Consider the following 16,723-nt stretch of genomic DNA (forward strand, 5'->3'; position numbering starts at 1 on the left):
GCCATCTGGTGCAAAGCACTGATAATGCTGGATTTTTGTTTATTGTCAATTACTTTGTTTGACATTCCCAAGTGCTCATGGTTTATTAACAATTGTTTTTGTTTTTATCGGCCTATTGATAAATCATTCAAGGTTCGAATCGAGCTCAAGGCCAGAACAATAATTTTTTTCTAATGATAATTATTGTTATTTTTTAATTTTTCTAAATTTGAAAAATTGAATTTTGTTTTTGGAATAGTAAGTAGAAAATTTTTCAGACAACCTGCCATAGCTGCGCAGATAGATCCATTTCGAAGGGTGCTAAGTCTTCATCATCAGTACGCTTTAGGCATGCTGCGCTAACCATTTAGCTATACAGCGGTGGTTTGTTTGACTGGCAAATTTGTTACTTCTATTCCTTTTCGCCTTTCCTTCGAAATGGATCTATCTGCGCAGCTATGGCAGGTTGTCTGAAAAATTTTCTACTTACTATTCCAAAACAAAATTCAATTTTTCAAATTTAGAAAAATTAAAAAATAACAATAATTATCATTAGAAAAAAATTATTGTTCTAGCCTTGAGCTCGATTCGAACCTTGAATGAAAAACAAATAAACAAATAAAAATAAAATTAAAATATTAATCCAATGAAAAAGGATACAAAAAAAAAGACAACCAAAATGTTTCACCTTTTTAATTTTCCTAATTTTTTGTTCCCTTTTTATTTTTGAAACCCTTTGTAATAACAGTATAAAGCAAAATTTTTAAATTTTATTTTAATCTTCCCCACTAATCATAATTTGTAAACCACCGACACATTAACAAATTAACATCGCTAGAAAGGCGAAAATCCTAAACTAAAACAGTAACGCTAGTTTAATGATAATCAATCTAATCTTAAGAATTCTGCTTACTAATAATACTTTCCTACTATCAATAACATTTTTTTCTTTTTTATTAAATAGATAACCGTAACTTAGTACTTAGAACATAACAACCACTAACTACATTAAATTAGAATTAACATCTTGCGTTGCAGATTCCCACTGCTGGCATCAGCCATCAGCGCACTACACATATTCAACTACAAGGCCCCAATAATAACCATCCAGAGCGGGGATGGGTGGATCATAGGGGGCTCATTCAAACTCATACACGTCATCGACCTACAAAAGTACACCACGATGGTGACTCAAATGGATAAATTAGCAAGTCGTCTAATCAAACGAACCGACGAGCAACTCTTAGCCCAGCACTACATCAACCAAACACTCGAACGACTCGAAGAGTTGATGGGAAGCACAAGCAAGACTAGAGTCACCCGATCCATTGACTCGATTGGGTCAGCATGGAAATGGCTGGCAGGATCGCCTGACGCAACAGATTGGAATAACATCCTCTACAGCCAAAACCAGATAATAGCGAACAACAACCATCAATATAAGGTCAATAGAAAGCTATTCACAACCACCGAAGAAGTATTGAAACGAATTGAAGAAGTGGTGAACCGCACCAACTACGTAGTAAAGGAAACAGAAGGAATCGAATTCGAGCAAAGCGCATTTCGCAACATCGTCCTCATTCGTGAAGAGGTCAATGAATTTGTGCGAGCATGTCAATTGGCAAAGCGAGGAATTGTTAATACCAACTTGCTAGACATAGACGAAGTGAACCAAATCCTATCCGAAACAGAAACCCTCCCATACCAGAATGTAATTGAGGCAATCGAATATGGCCAACCATCGGTCCTCACAAACGGGACACTTCTACTCTACGTCCTATCGATGCCGAAAGTGACGGCCAGTAAATACAATCTTCTGATTACCCGCGCTGGAATCTACGCTGGTAAACAAGTGGACTTACCGTTCGACAGAATGCTGGTCAATCAAGAGGAGACATACGGGTTGACGAAGGATTGCATGGTTATCGGCTCATCCACAGTATGCAGCTCCGAGTCCTTGATTGCGCTGGAAGAAAACAGCTGCCTGCCACGACTCTTAAAAGGTGGGGCTGCTAGTTGTCAATTTATTAGACGAAACGGATCCCGTATAGAGCTGGTAAACGAAAACACCATTTTCATTTCAAACTACCAGGGCATAATAAGGAGCAACAATGCCACAATTACTATTAATGGCACATACGTAATTCAATTCAACAACGAGTCAATCAAGATTGGCGATCAGGAATTTTCCAGCAATGAAGCTGTTACCGCACACGCCCTCCCAGTCGTACTTTCTAACATAAAAAACCCTACCATGAAAGTCAACTTGGAGTACATCCACGACATCACAATGGAGAATGTTAAGTATCTAGGCTATGTCAATGAAAAAAATCAATTTTTCTATCGTTACAGAAGCTATCTCGATTTGCGCAATAACCCTTATTGCCGGAACGCTGTGGAGATGTTACACAAAGAAACTAGACCTTCCACCGGTTCAAATTCCAACGCATTGGACGGGAAACATTAGCATAAATAGGACCCCCAAAGGCAAATTTGCACCTGCATTTTATCGCTCAGATCCTAGCCTGCCAGTCACAAGCGTCAGTACTAAATCATCACCAGAAGGCCGCAATCACTCCTTACAAAATTTCTCCCCCTCACGCTTTTCGACATTTGATCTACGAGACGCAGATCTTTAAAGGGGGAGGAGTTACACGCATAGGTACCATAATACGACACACCCTACGATCATGTTGCTAAGCATGTGACTTATTTAGTTCAACAGAATAAAGTCGCTGACGCGGCACACGCGCAACCATCGATCAGGTCACCTTACATTAGTTATGGGAATCGCACGCTAAGCATTTCCTGTTTACACAAGCAAGCAGTTCTGGGTAAAGCATGGGAACTGCAATGTAAACATTTTAGTTAATCTAAGAAGTTATTTAAGTAAGTTACAACGTATGTTTAGCGCAGTAGTTAATTAGCGTGCAAGTGGCACGAATAAATAAGTTGTGACGTTAATCTGAAATCGTTCTTTCTTTCATTTCACAAGTATCGGAGGACAGTGAGTTCCTCCGCACCTTTAATTTTTTTACATCTCCCACGAGACGGGAGATAACTTTGATTTTTGAAGAAAGTGCAAATACTTAATTTCGGTGAAAGAAATCCAACAACTTTACGTTTAATTAAGGCATATATTTTTTTTTTTTCAAAAAATCCAAAGTTAACACTTTTATTTATAAATACAAAGACCGGTCAGCGGCATTTTGTTTCTTATTAGCTATTTTCGAACCAAACTGTATGGCTCTCTTTGGTAAAATAGCAACTTCTTTTAAACCTATATGGTAACCATACAACCGCAGAAACAGTTTATCACCAATTCCTGCTCTCAATAGAAAGCAACAAAGCTGTGACGGTGAAAAGGAACGTACAAAATGAACAAGGTTCTCTTCAATAAATGGTGCTCTTAATGTTTTACCATTGTCAGCTACAACTCTGTCGTCTCTACTTAAGTTACGAGTAGAAATCCGACTCCAGTCCTTTGTCAACTCTTTTTGAAGGTTTGCAATTTTCTCAGTTTCATTCCCTTCGTAGCGACGAAACGCATTTCTATGGCGCATGTATCCTCCGAAAAGCTCATCAGCGCCACTTCCGACTATAACAACCTGAAAATATATATGAAATGCGCATATAAGAGAAAATTACAAGAATAAACAGGTTGGGATTAATCATACTAATCATATATGAGGCTTACGCCGATCACTTTATTTATTTATGTATGTCATCCAAGGAGAAGCTCCTTGCGGAGGGGCAGTCCTTCATTCACTTGCCCAGAAAGGTGTCGAACCTAACCCCGGGCCTAGAGATTACTGCTGCATCTGCCGAAGTAAAAAATACTTGTACTTAGCACCGAATTTCAAACAAAAGCAATCACGATCACCACCGCGCCTTTTAGCCTTTTTACACACAAGCATTCTTGTGAGACAAGACCATAAGCTACTCGCCCTTCATGCCTTCGTCGACATCACTTTCCTAGATGCTCTGGGTATAGCTAGGAGGACTGCCTGACGAATGATCGTGACATGCCACCGAACGATACGATACTAAGCTAATCACCTAAGAAACACCTTAAGATTCCGCCAAAATTTGCGGACTAGTATTTGAAACATTGATTGCAATGGCCTTCGTAAAAACGAAACTATATTTATAAATGAAACTATGTCAATTTTAAAGAGAACGATATGTGTACTGAGTAGTATCGATACTATTGTAAAAAATTCTCGAGTATTTCGTAGCTTTCAAAGCTTTTACCACGTACTGAGTAAAGTATCGATACCTTACCTTGATACCTCGATTCTTTCCCAAGTGCAGCTATAACATTTTACCAAATTTCCTCTAGCTGTGCTATTTTTGAACAGTTTCGAAAATTGTTTGCATCAATAGGATACTAAATAAGATTTAATATCACGCAAAAATTAAGACAAAATAATATAATTCTTTATTGATGAATTTTGAAATATATCACTCACAATGCTACTCTCTATTGTGCTCATTTCTCATCTAAAAGCTCCCAAAACATTAATCTAACTGGAACATATTATATGGATGTATGATGGTGGAAAAGGAGATATTAAACTTTTTCACAGTTCCATATATAAATAAAACTAGAGATATTTTAATTTTTGACCTCATGATCTAAGTCAAGTTCACATTTAACGGGAATGTATTCATTTCATTTAACTGCTAATCGGCAATTCAATAACTAGATTTCAATATAATCGGAAATTACGAAAAAATTTTAGGAATCCCGGTTCCGTAATAAAGAATTATCAAATTAATGATAATGAATTATTTTATACAAACTTCTGCACTCTGAACGCATATGGCTTTCAAAATTTTCAAACGCAACTTGGCATTTCAAATTGTCGCATTAAGAGACGGCACCAGTTATAATTCTGTCCCACGCAGTGTTTTCTACTGGCACTTTAACATTGTGATGTCGTAAGATATGGTGATTCTGAGATAATCCCTGCCTTTGATTAATTTAGACTTAGTCGCTTTTGGTACAACTGTTCCGCTCTCCATCAGACTAGCTCCAATTCGGAGGAAGTCATTAAACTTGTGCGAAACTGCCTGCTATTTTATCTACAGGTTTTGCAGGGTTGCAAAAAAAGTGTGAACAATGAACGGCTTAAAGCATATTTCAGGACATTTTTTTCTAATAAATTAAAAATATACCAAAATGGTAAAAGATAAATATGAATATGTCAAGCGTAAACTTTTATGCAATCGCGAAATATAATTGAAAAAAAGGCTACATTTTGTAAAAAAAAAAATTGCTCTAAACTTGCGCTAGGTGAAAAGTTTTAGCTTTAATATTAAATTTATTTGTTCTACATACTCGGTGGTAATGGAGCAAATTTAACAGTGACAAGCTTGCACCTTCGATTCTCTTTTGAGTACGATTGGGGAATGCTTTCCAAAAAACTATTCTCATAACTCATGAATTCGAAGAGACGACAATTTTTTGAATGCATTTCCACCAAAGTGCATCTAGAGGTCATTCGATGCACCAAAAAATCTTTTCAACAAAAAACATTTTGCTTTCTTTTTTGTATACAGCAGACCGGGTTGGCCCCCATACAAACAAACAAGTTGTGAAAGTCCGCCCCCCCCCCCCCCCTAAATTTGAAGCTTATGTTGCGAGGGTTTCAACAAATTTGTTTTGATCCTTCGAAACACAGCCCAAATTGTCTTTTTTATTGTAACTCGGTTATACGACATCCGGGTTTTTAAATTGAAACGTTATTATAAGTCAATAAAATAAGAAGTTATAGCACTTTGAATGCCATTTGTAGCTACTAACCAACCTGACTTTTATTACATGTTATTCAATTTGTACGTATAAAAACAATTAACATATATTTATTTATTTTATTTGGATTAAAGTCGAGACAGACACAAAGCGGTCGACTACTAAATGTATATATTAAATTCAACCGTACATATGAAAGAAAGTACAAAATATCAGGCCAGGCGTGAGAGTATTGAATTATGCAACGCGGTATACGAACACTCAAAGTTGATGCAGTAATACAATTTGTTGTAGTGCGAACACCAGTTACGCAATGGATTATTTTTGGCAAAATTTGGCCGGCAAACTGCTAAATGAAAAGGCACAAAGTGCCCGGACGTTCTACCAGGAACAGCAAAATTTAGTCGACTAACAGGATCAGAGGAGTCAATCTCAATTAAGACCACGTAATGCAAATATAATGAATTGCTTCTGTACCGACTCAATACGCTTTATAAAGTTTTGATATCCTGGGCACCAGACACACGAACAATACTCTAAGCTTGGTCGTACCAACGATGTGTAGAGGGTCCTAGTCAGATACGGATCATTAAACTCCCTAGCCCATCGCTTCACGAAACCGAGTATATCCGTTGCTTTGCTTACCATGGATGAAATATGCGTACTAAAAGTCAGTTTTGGATCAAAAAGAATGCCTAGATCATTTACAACAGATATACGCTCCAAAGATGCGCTGTTTAGCGTACACGATGTAAAGCTTGGCTTCACTCGGTGAAATGTCATTAGTTTCCACTTCGAGCAGTTCAAAACTAATAAATGTGTAATACACCAGCACTATATTGGTATGTAATGAAAACTGCGCAAATTTATAATACCGTCCAATTCAGTGGTTTATTAAGAAGCAAGAAAATAGTTTCATTTTACATATTATGAATGACATTTAAAACAGGGTTCACGATGTTCAAAGATTCAAAGTACAGAGTTTCAATGTTCAACACTCCTTCTCAACGTGAATGCTGTTTTACATTAAAAAATAATTACAAAATATTCATTTCGGAAGGCTTTTCGTGAATACATCAACTGTCATCTGGTCCGTTGGACAATACGATAAAACGATCTTTTTAGCATTTACCAGTTCGCGTATATGGTGATATCGAACGTCGATGTGCTTGGTTCTATTATGGTACACAGGATTACTTGCCAGCTTTTGTGCACCTTGATTATCGATGTTTAGAGTGATCGGATCACCATTCCAGAAACCTATCTCTGTTAGTAAACGTTGTAAGTAAACTGCTTCTTTGGCGGCATTAGATGCTGCCATATATTCAGCTTCTGTGCTGCTTAACGCTATGGTGGCTTGCTTCTTGGACTCCCAAGATATAGCGCTGTTTCCGTAAAAGAATACGAATCCCGTATATGATTTTCGGTCATGGGAATCACTTCCCCAATCAGCATCGACAAAACCTTCAACATGTTTACTAGCCGCCTTGTACGTAAGTTTTAAGTCAATGGTAGCTTTCAAATACCTCAAAATATGTTTCGAGGCAGTCATATGCTCAACATGTGGATCATTGTTTCTCTGCGATAATTTTGAAACAGAGTGTAAAATATCTGGTCGGGTTGTTATGCCCAAATGCATAAGAGCCCCTATCAACGATTGATATTGCTTAATATCTGCTTTGTTACAGTTTTCGTTACATGCAACTTGATATCCAGCTTCTAATGGAACAGCCGTTGGTTTACATTCATTCATGCCATACTCATTTAACAAATCTTTAATATATTGTTCGTGACTCAAAGTAATATGACCCACCTCGTCTTGTCGCTGGATTTTTATTCCAAGAAAATGTTGGAGTTCACCTTTATCTACTACTTCGAATTTTGTAGATATCAGTGCTTTAATTGTTAGCAACTTCGATTTACATTTGCATGCTATGATCATGTCATCTACATATACTGCGATAAGAACAAACTCGTTCTCGAACTTCATTTTATATAAACATGGCTCATTCTCACAAGCGTCAAATCCAATTTGCTTAAGGACTTCATCTAACTTAACATTCCATTGCCTGCCAGATTGGTTTAACCCATAAAGTGATTTCTTCAACTTAAGAACTTTTTTAGGTTCTTTCTTGCAAATAAAATATTCAGGTTGCTGCATGTATATTTCGTCTATCAAATCGCCATTTAAGTATGCAGTACTAACGTCTAACTGATGTAAATGCATTTTGTTTTCTACAGCTATTGCCAATAACATGCGAATGGTAGCGTAGCGAACAACAGGAGAAAACGTTTCACTGTAATCTATACCAAAACGCTGCTCACATCCTTTAGCTACAAGCCTTGCTTTGTATCGCTCAATTTCACCACTGCTATTACGTTTCAATGTAAAAACCCATTTATTTTTAATAGCCTTTTTATCCGGTGGTAAATCTACATACATCCAAGTTTCATTTTTCATCAATGCATCGAATTCATCTTGCATTGATTTCTTCCAGTATTCGTGACTCTCACTCGATAGCGCTTCAGTGACAGTAAGTGGAATGCTCACATTTGTTACATTATTGATGACATGGTACTGTTTTTTAGGACGTCCACGCAATCCTGTTCGTACCAACCTGGGTCGACCCCTACCAATTTTATTAACGTTCTCACTAATCTCCTCCTGGTTGCTATTTTCCTCAGAAAAGCTTGAACTTGAACTCGGCTCATCCGCACTATCATACACTGAACTATCGCTATGAATTTCCTCTATGTCAGCTGTTGGCCAAACAATATTTCTATTACTCTCCTCCTCGACAATGAATTGTAAATCTACTGTATCTACATTTGTTATGCTGCCACTATACGCAATGTTGTCACCAACATTTGCCTCATTGAAAATAACATCTCTTTTTATAATAATCTGATTCTTTGTCGTACAAACGATATGCTTTGCTTTCAAGTGAGTATCCAACCATTATAAATTGTTTTCCCTTAGCTTCGAATTTGCCGTGCTGTGTTTTATCTAGCCCTACTGCTATAGCGCCAAACGTTTTTAAGTGTGCGACTCTTGGTTTTTTATTAAACCACATTTCATACGGGGTTTTGTTAACAAGACATTTTGTTGGACACCTATTTCTTAAATAAGCTGCCGTTGATATAGCTTCAGCCCATAAATTTTTCTGAACCTTAGCATGTAAAAGCATACATCGTGCCATTTCCACAAGTGTGCGATTCGCCCTTTCTGCTACACCATTCTGTTGTGGTGTATAAGGCACAGTTAATTCGTGACGTATACCATGTTTTTTCAAAAACGAATCGAACTCACTATTGACATATTCTTTGCCATTGTCGCTTCTTAATGCTTTTATTTTGCAGTTTGTTTCACGTTCTACATACGCCTTGTATGTTTTAAATTTATCTAAAACTTCGTTCTTCGTTTTTAGGAAATAAACGAAGAACGAAGTTTTAGATAAATTTAAAACATACAAGGCGTATGTAGAACGTGAAACAAACTGTAAAATAAAAGCATTAAGAAGCGACAATGGCAAAGAATATGTCAATAGTGAGTTCGATTCGTTTTTGAAAAAACATGGTATACGTCACGAATTAACTGTGCCTTATACACCACAACAGAATGGTGTAGCAGAAAGGGCGAATCGCACACTTGTGGAAATGGCACGATGTATGCTTTTACATGCTAAGGTTCAGAAAATTTTATGGGCTGAAGCTATATCAACGGCAGCTTATTTAAGAAATAAATACGCTTTTTAGGAAATAAATACGCTTCCCAAGGCAGTCGGTTCTATGTACCGGAGCGACTCGGGATTTTTCCCGACCAAGGACTGTCATTTCAGTGTGACCCCATTTAATTTGTTTCGTCCCTCCCACAAATTGTCATCCTCCCAGCAGCTCCTTGCAGCAGGACTGCTACATATTCTCTTACTCCGGGAAGGTATCGAACCCAATCCGGGTCCGTCTCCTGACCCAGGTCCTGAGAAATGGTTTTGCTGCATTTGCCAGAAAAGAATCTTTTTAGGACGGTCATACTCTGTTCAGTGTGTCTCGTGCAAGGGATGGTTGCATCGGACAGGTTGTTCTGGGCTTGATCCCAAAACCCGACGTCCACGTAACTTTTATAAATCTTTTGTGGCTCCTTGCTGCTCACGCCCAAGGCCGTCCCGTAGTCTACGCCTAAACGTATCCCCACTACCTTCCAGCAGCTTCGCTGCTCAGCAATCCACAACGAGTACCCGCTGCTGCTCGCGCCCCACGGCGCCAACAACTCAAACAGCTGATACCACTCATAACTACTACCTTCGTAGTAGAGCTGGTAGCAATGCTGAGCATCAGCCCCTGCCCCCGTCTTCTTCTCCCCCCCCCCCTCTTTTCTGGCAGCAATCGTGCAGGTCAGGGAAACAGACTCTTAGTCCCTGCCTCCGTTTGCACCGTCTGCCAGCACAGAATATATAGGTTTGCGACATCCGCTCAATGCAGCTCCTGCCTTGGGTGGTGCCACTTTCCTAGATGTTCTGGTCTCCGCGACGACAACCCCTCGACGGGTTTCATCGCGCCATGTTGCCAGGTCGCAAACCCAAATCATCCGGGTACCCCAATGCTTGCCCAAGGGCGCCCAGGCCTTCCACAACTTAGGCGTAGTCACCCGTAACTTACCCCTAGAGTGCCGGCGTCACCCCTCATGCACTTCAGAATTCTGCAGTTCAACTGTAATGGGCTAACTGGGAAGATTACGGAGATAGTCGATTTCATGAAGCGGCACAACATCCGCATTGCTGCGATTCAAGAGACTAAACTCACAGCAAGATCTGCATTGCAGACCTGCTCTGGTTATAATGTCCACAGGAAAGACCGCGAGAGCGGAAATGGAGGCGGACTCGCGTTTATTATACACCACTCTGTACAATATTATATATTTGATCCTGGCATCGACCGCAGGGACAATGTCTTAGAACGTCAAAGCCTATCTGTCCGGTCAGGCGATGCAAATCTAGAAATCATCAACATCTACATCCCTCCTGTCACCTGTTGCCCCAGTGGATACCGCCCTAATATCGAGGCCTTACTCACTGGCAACAATCGCATTATCTTAGGCGATTTCAATGCCCATCACGACCTATGGCATTCAAACTTGCGGGCGGACAGTAGGGGTGAGATGTTGGCGGATCAAATAGACGAAACGACGTTCTGCACAATAAACGGAGACGCCCCCACACGTATGGTAGGAAGCTGTCATAGCTCGCCAGATATCTCAATCGTGAGCGCAGAACTCGTAAACTGCGTCAACTGGCAGCCGATGGTAACATTGGCATCCGACCACCTGCCCATACTTATTTCGTTCGAGCGTACCGCCAACTTTATCGTCACCGAAAAACGCACTTTCATAAACTTCAAAAAAGGAAAGTGGGAAGAATATAAATCTGCAACAGACAGCAGCTTTGCTGCCCTCCCTATCCCGACTGATGCCCGCCAAGGGGAGCGTGCCTTCCGTAAGGTCATTGAATCCGCCTCGGCACATTTCATTCCCGCCAGGAGAATTCCCGAAATCCGGCCCCACTTCCCGGCGGAGGCCGCGAGCTTAGCGAGGGAACGCGACCTTATAAGACAGCTTGATCCAGGCGACCTCCAAATAAGGGATTTAAACCAACGCATCAGATTGCTTGTGGACGAACACAAGCGGGCGAAATGGGAAGAGCACCTAAGAGGTTGTAACCTCTCTACCGGTGTAGGTAAACTTTGGTCCACCGTAAAGTCCCTATCGAATCCGACTAAGCACAAAGACCAAGTTTCCATCGCCTTTGGCGATAAGGTGCTGTCGGATGCGAAAAAATGCGCGAGCGCTTTCTGCCTACAATATATAATGCATCCTACGGTCGACAAAGATAGACGGAGAGCCAATAGACACGCACATAAACACAAACTCAGCGCGTCACCAATTACCATCACCGCTAGAGAGGTTGAGGACGCCCTTGGTCGCGCTAAACCATCCAAAGCAGTGGGCCCAGACGGCATAGCCATGCCGATGCTTAAAAACCTAGGGAAAGAGGGTTTCAAATATTTGGCGCATGTCTTCAACCTGTCTCTTTCCACCTTTGTCATACCCGAGAAATGGAAAATGGCCAAGGTGGTCCCACTACTAAAGCCTGGGAAACCAGCTAACGTAGGTGAGTCATATCGTCCGATATCTCTCCTATCGCCAGTGGCAAAGACGCTTGAAGCCATTTTGCTCCCTTATTTCCAAGCCCATTTGCAGCTAGCCCCTCATCAGCATGGCTTCAAAAAACTCCATAGCACTACCTCCGCGCTAAATGTCATTAGCACCCAGATAAATTGCGGTTTGAATCAATATCCCCACCATAGAACAGTACTCGTAGCGTTAGACCTATCAAAAGCTTTTGATACGGTCAACCATGGCTCGTTACTGCAAGACCTGGAAGGGTCTTCCCCCATGTCTTAAAAGGTGGACCGCAAATTATCTGGGTGGTCGGCAGGCATCGGTGCAATTCAGAAACGAAACATCAAAACAAAGGAGAATTAAACAAGGGGTGCCACAGGGTGGTGTTCTATCCCCGCTTTTGTTTAATTTCTACATATCTAAGCTACCTTCACCACCGGAAGGAGTCACAATCGTTTCCTACGCCGATGACTGCACAATAATGGCCACAGGCCCAGGCCCAGAGATCGATGAGCTATGCAATAAAATAAACGGCTATCTCCCTGATCTCTCCAGTTTTTTCGCCTCGCGAAACCTGGCATTGTCACCGACTAAATCTTCCGCGACCTTATTTACAACATGGACGCCCCAGATGTCGACCATATTGAACATCCACGTCGATGGCACTACGCTACCGACTGTCCTACACCCCAAAATCTTGGGTGTGACGTTTGATCAGGATCTACATTTTGGTGCGCACGCAACCGCAATTGTTCCAAGAATTCAGAGCCGTAATAAAATCCTCAAATCCCTTGCTGGCAGTACCTGGGGAAAAGATAAAGAAACGCTCTTGACCACATACAAAGCAATTAGCCAGCCGATTACGTGCTACGCGTCACCCATATGGTCGCCAAGCCTAAAAACCACCCACTGGAAGAAACTACAGGCCTGCCAAAATACTGCTCTCAAAATCGCCACGGGCTGTCTTCTTATGTCCCCAGAACACCATCTGCATAATGAGGCGAGAATACTCCCCATCAGGGAGAGAAATGAGATGCTGACCAAACAGTTTCTGTTGAATACCCAGAAACCTGGGCATCCCAACAGACATCTGATTGACGAACCAGCACCGCCTAGGGGCCTAAGGAGTCATCTCCGTAAGCATTTTGAGGAAATACGGCACCTGAGAACCCAGCCGTATGAAGCGAAAAAACACAAGCAGGTCCTTGGTGAACTCCATAGACAGGCGTCGGACCTTTATGTCGGGAATTGCCCGGTGAATCCAGTACTTGAAGAAAAATATCCAGAACTCGCAGAAGAGGAACGCATACTCCCCAGGGAAACGCGTGTCACTCTTGCTCAACTTCGTTCTGGATAATGTAACAGGTTAAACTCTTACCTATCCAGAATCAACCCCGACATACAAAATGTATGCCCCGCTTGCAATGTGTCCCCACATGACACCAACCGTCTCTTTAATTGTAATGTGGAACCAACGCCTCTAACACCCCTTTCCTTATGGTCCACCCCTGTTGAAACGGCAAGTTTCCTTGGACTCCCGTTAGAGGATATTGATGACAATTTGTGATCGGTCGCGGCTATTAGGTGGGGCGAGCATTGCTACAACAACAACAACAACAACAACAGGAAATAAATACTAATAAACCTTGATTTATCATCAATTAGTGTCAAAAAATAACGCGAACCCCCTACTGATTGTATATTTATCGGGCCACATACATCTGAATGTATTAGTTCTAATAACATTTCTGATTTTCTCTCAGATTGCTTAGGGAATGGTAACGTATGTATTTTACTTATCATACAAGTATTACAACATATTTCATCATCTTTCTGCTGTAAATTCATGCCTCGCACCATATCATTTTTATTTAAATCACGTAGGCTTTGATAATTAAGATGGCCATACCTGTTGTGCCAAACTTCATTACTAATCATAGTAAACAAGCCTTCTCGATTCAATTCTACTACATACAGGTTGTGCTGTTTGATCGCTCTCAATACAACTTTACCATACTTGTCGTTTATATATGCATGCCCGTCTTTAAACTTGACTGTCATACCGCGTTCTACTGCTTTGCTTATAGAAATGAAATTCGCCTTCAAATTCGGCGAGTACAATACATTGTGCAACCGAACATTTCGTTGTTTTGTTTTCAACAATACATCACCTTTTCCAAATGCTACTATTGATGAGTTTGATGCTAGCCAAATATTCTGTCTTACCTCTTCATAATTAACGAACATTGCCTTGTTGTTACACATGTGAGATGTTGCCCCGCTGTCTATACACCAACATGTTTCGTGGAATGTTCTGGGCGTTTTTGTCATTGCAATATCATTCATAGCAGCTTCGCTAACATTTTTCTTTTCTTTGTTGTTGCACTTACTTGCATAATGCCCTTTCTTACCGCATAAAAAACATTTACCATTAAACTTCTGCTGCGTTCTCTTATTGATATTTTCACGAGCTACGAATGTTTGCTGTCCACCCAATTTCCGATGCTATGACCTGCCTTTTACGCCGTTCTCCTCTTCTAAAAACTTTAACTTTAATGCATTAAAATTTGGTAGATCATCGCGCGTCTCCATCGCTATTACAAAATTCTCGTACGATTTAGGTAAGTGTGATAACAGAATTATACTTAACAATTCATCTTGTATGAGATACCAGTCTCCGCCAACTTATCAGCCACTTCAGTAAAAGAATTCAGAAATATTTTGTACATTCTCCTCCTCGCCCATTTGCTTGCTTAACAGCTGCTTGTACAATGAAACTTTTTGTACTGGACCCTGAGGCTTATGCACCTCCTTTAATTTTCTGCCATGCTTCTGCTGATGACTTGCAGTTCTTGATGTAAATAAGTTGATTTGACTTCACACTGAGTAGAATCGTTGCCAACGCTTTTTCGTCATTTACTGTCCATAATGCCAATTCGTCTGCATTTGTAGGTTTCGCTTCATTTACCACTTTCCACAAACCACCATGGATTAGCACACTTCTCATCTGTACAATCCATGTTTCATAGCTGGACACATCCAGTTTTTCAATAGCATAAAGTGATGATGATGCCATTTTATATTACACAAATTTTATATGGAAACTTCTGGGCACATAACCTAATGAAAACTGCGCAAATTTATAATACCGTTCAATTCAGTGGTTTATTAAGCAGTAAGAAAATAGTTTCATTTTACATATTATGAATGACATTTAAAACAGGGTTCACGATGTTCAAAGATTCAAAGTACAGAGTTTCAATGTTCAACAATATGGATTGAACTTTTTTTTTTTTTTGAGAAGTACTTTTACGTATTAGGCTTATTTGTAGCATCGATAAGGCCATGGGTGCATCTCTATAACTTAGTTTCCAGGTCGCCTGAAAAAGGTCCATACAATAATTTCTGATATAAAAGGTTGTTGTAAGATATCTCTATTAGGTAATTATGCAATTTAGTGAGGTATCAAAAGACGCATATTTACGTCGAGATTAAGAATGCGAAAAGCGGAAATTAACTTTTTTCACCCATTTAAAAGTTGTGCGCGAAAAACTGGTTTGTCTGGTACATATTGTTTCCCGCACATTTACAATTTTTTAAGCACACAAATTACATCCTGTTTTGTTTTTTGGTAGAATAATACAATCTGATATTCACGAATTAATGAAAAAAATTTGTTTAATTTCCCTAATTAATATGCAATAAGGTAAAAAGAATACAGAAAATACACTCTAATCACTTAATTTGTTGTGCGAAAAACTGGTTTGTCTGGTACATATTGTTCCCCGCACATTTACAATTTTTTAAGCACACAAATTTCATCCTGTTTGTTTTTTGGTAGAATAATACAATCTGATATTCACGATTAATGAACAAAATTTGTTTAATTTCCCTAATTAATATGCAATAAGGTAAAAAGAATACAGAAAATACACTCTAATCACTTAATTTGTTGTCGAAGAGAAACACTTGATGGTGAACAGTGCTGCCAGATGAGCAATAATAGAAATTAACTGAACAAGAAATTACTCTTGTTTTTCTCAAGTCAGAATAATGGAATGTGATAAATAGAGATAAACAATCACGCTCTATGTATTTTGCTTTTGTAATTTTCTGAACGGTTAGCAGTTCAATATTTTTCTGGAGAAGATACGTTGTTATTTTATCGAACCAAAGCGTCAAACGTGCAAATTTGGAATAAATAATTGAGAGGGCAGAGAAGAGAAGAGAGAGAGAGAAGAGAAGAGAAGAGAAGAGAAGAGAAGAGAAGAAGGCAGAGAAGAGAATGGAAGAGAAGAGAAGAGCAGAGGGCAGAGAAAAGAAGAGGACAGAGAAGAGAAGGGAAGAGAAGAGAAGAGATGATGGAGAGAAGATAAGAGAAGAGAAAAGATGAGAAGAGAAGAGAAGAGAAGAGAAGAGAAGAGAAGAGAAGAGAAGAGAAGAGAAGAGAGAGAAGAGAAGAGAAGAGAAGAGGAGAAAAGAGAAGAGAAGAATAGAGAAGAGGGCAGAAAAGAGAAGGGAAGAGAAGAGAAGAGAAGAGAAAAGAAGAGAAGAGAAGAGAAGAGAAGAGAAGAAAAGAGAAGAGAAGAGAAGAGAAGAGAAGAGAAGAGAAGAGAGAGAAGAGAAGAGAAGAGAAGGAAAGAGAAGAGAAGAGGGCAGAGAAAAGAGAGGGGAGGGCAGGAGAAGGGAAGGGAAGAGAAGAGAAGAGAAGAGAAGAGAGAGAGAAGAGAAGAGAAGAGAAGAGAAGAGAAGAGAAGAGAAGAGAAGAGAAGAGAAAGAGAGAGAAGAGAAGAGAAGAGAAGAGAAGAGAA

The 16,723-nt window shown here is 39.9% G+C and overlaps 1 protein-coding gene across 4 annotated transcripts in view; it reads right to left on the minus strand.

The window, feature by feature from the left end:
• LOC137250019 (asparagine synthetase domain-containing protein CG17486) overlaps positions 1-16,723 on the minus strand; it is a 485,148-nt gene that overhangs the window by 12,609 nt on the left and 455,816 nt on the right. For 2 of the 4 annotated variants that reach the window (XM_067782216.1, XM_067782219.1), the window contains exon 5: positions 3,108-3,587. The exons of the other annotated variants lie outside the window; for them this stretch is intronic. In XM_067782216.1, coding sequence (XP_067638317.1) covers positions 3,159-3,587 — 429 coding nt within the window. In that variant the 3' untranslated portion in view covers positions 3,108-3,158. Of the gene's footprint in view, positions 1-3,107; positions 3,588-16,723 lie in introns of those variants that run through there. 4 annotated transcript variants of the gene reach the window in all.

Source organism: Eurosta solidaginis, chromosome 4 (assembly GCF_040869045.1).
Source record: "Eurosta solidaginis isolate ZX-2024a chromosome 4, ASM4086904v1, whole genome shotgun sequence".
Taxonomy (NCBI): domain Eukaryota; kingdom Metazoa; phylum Arthropoda; class Insecta; order Diptera; family Tephritidae; genus Eurosta; species Eurosta solidaginis.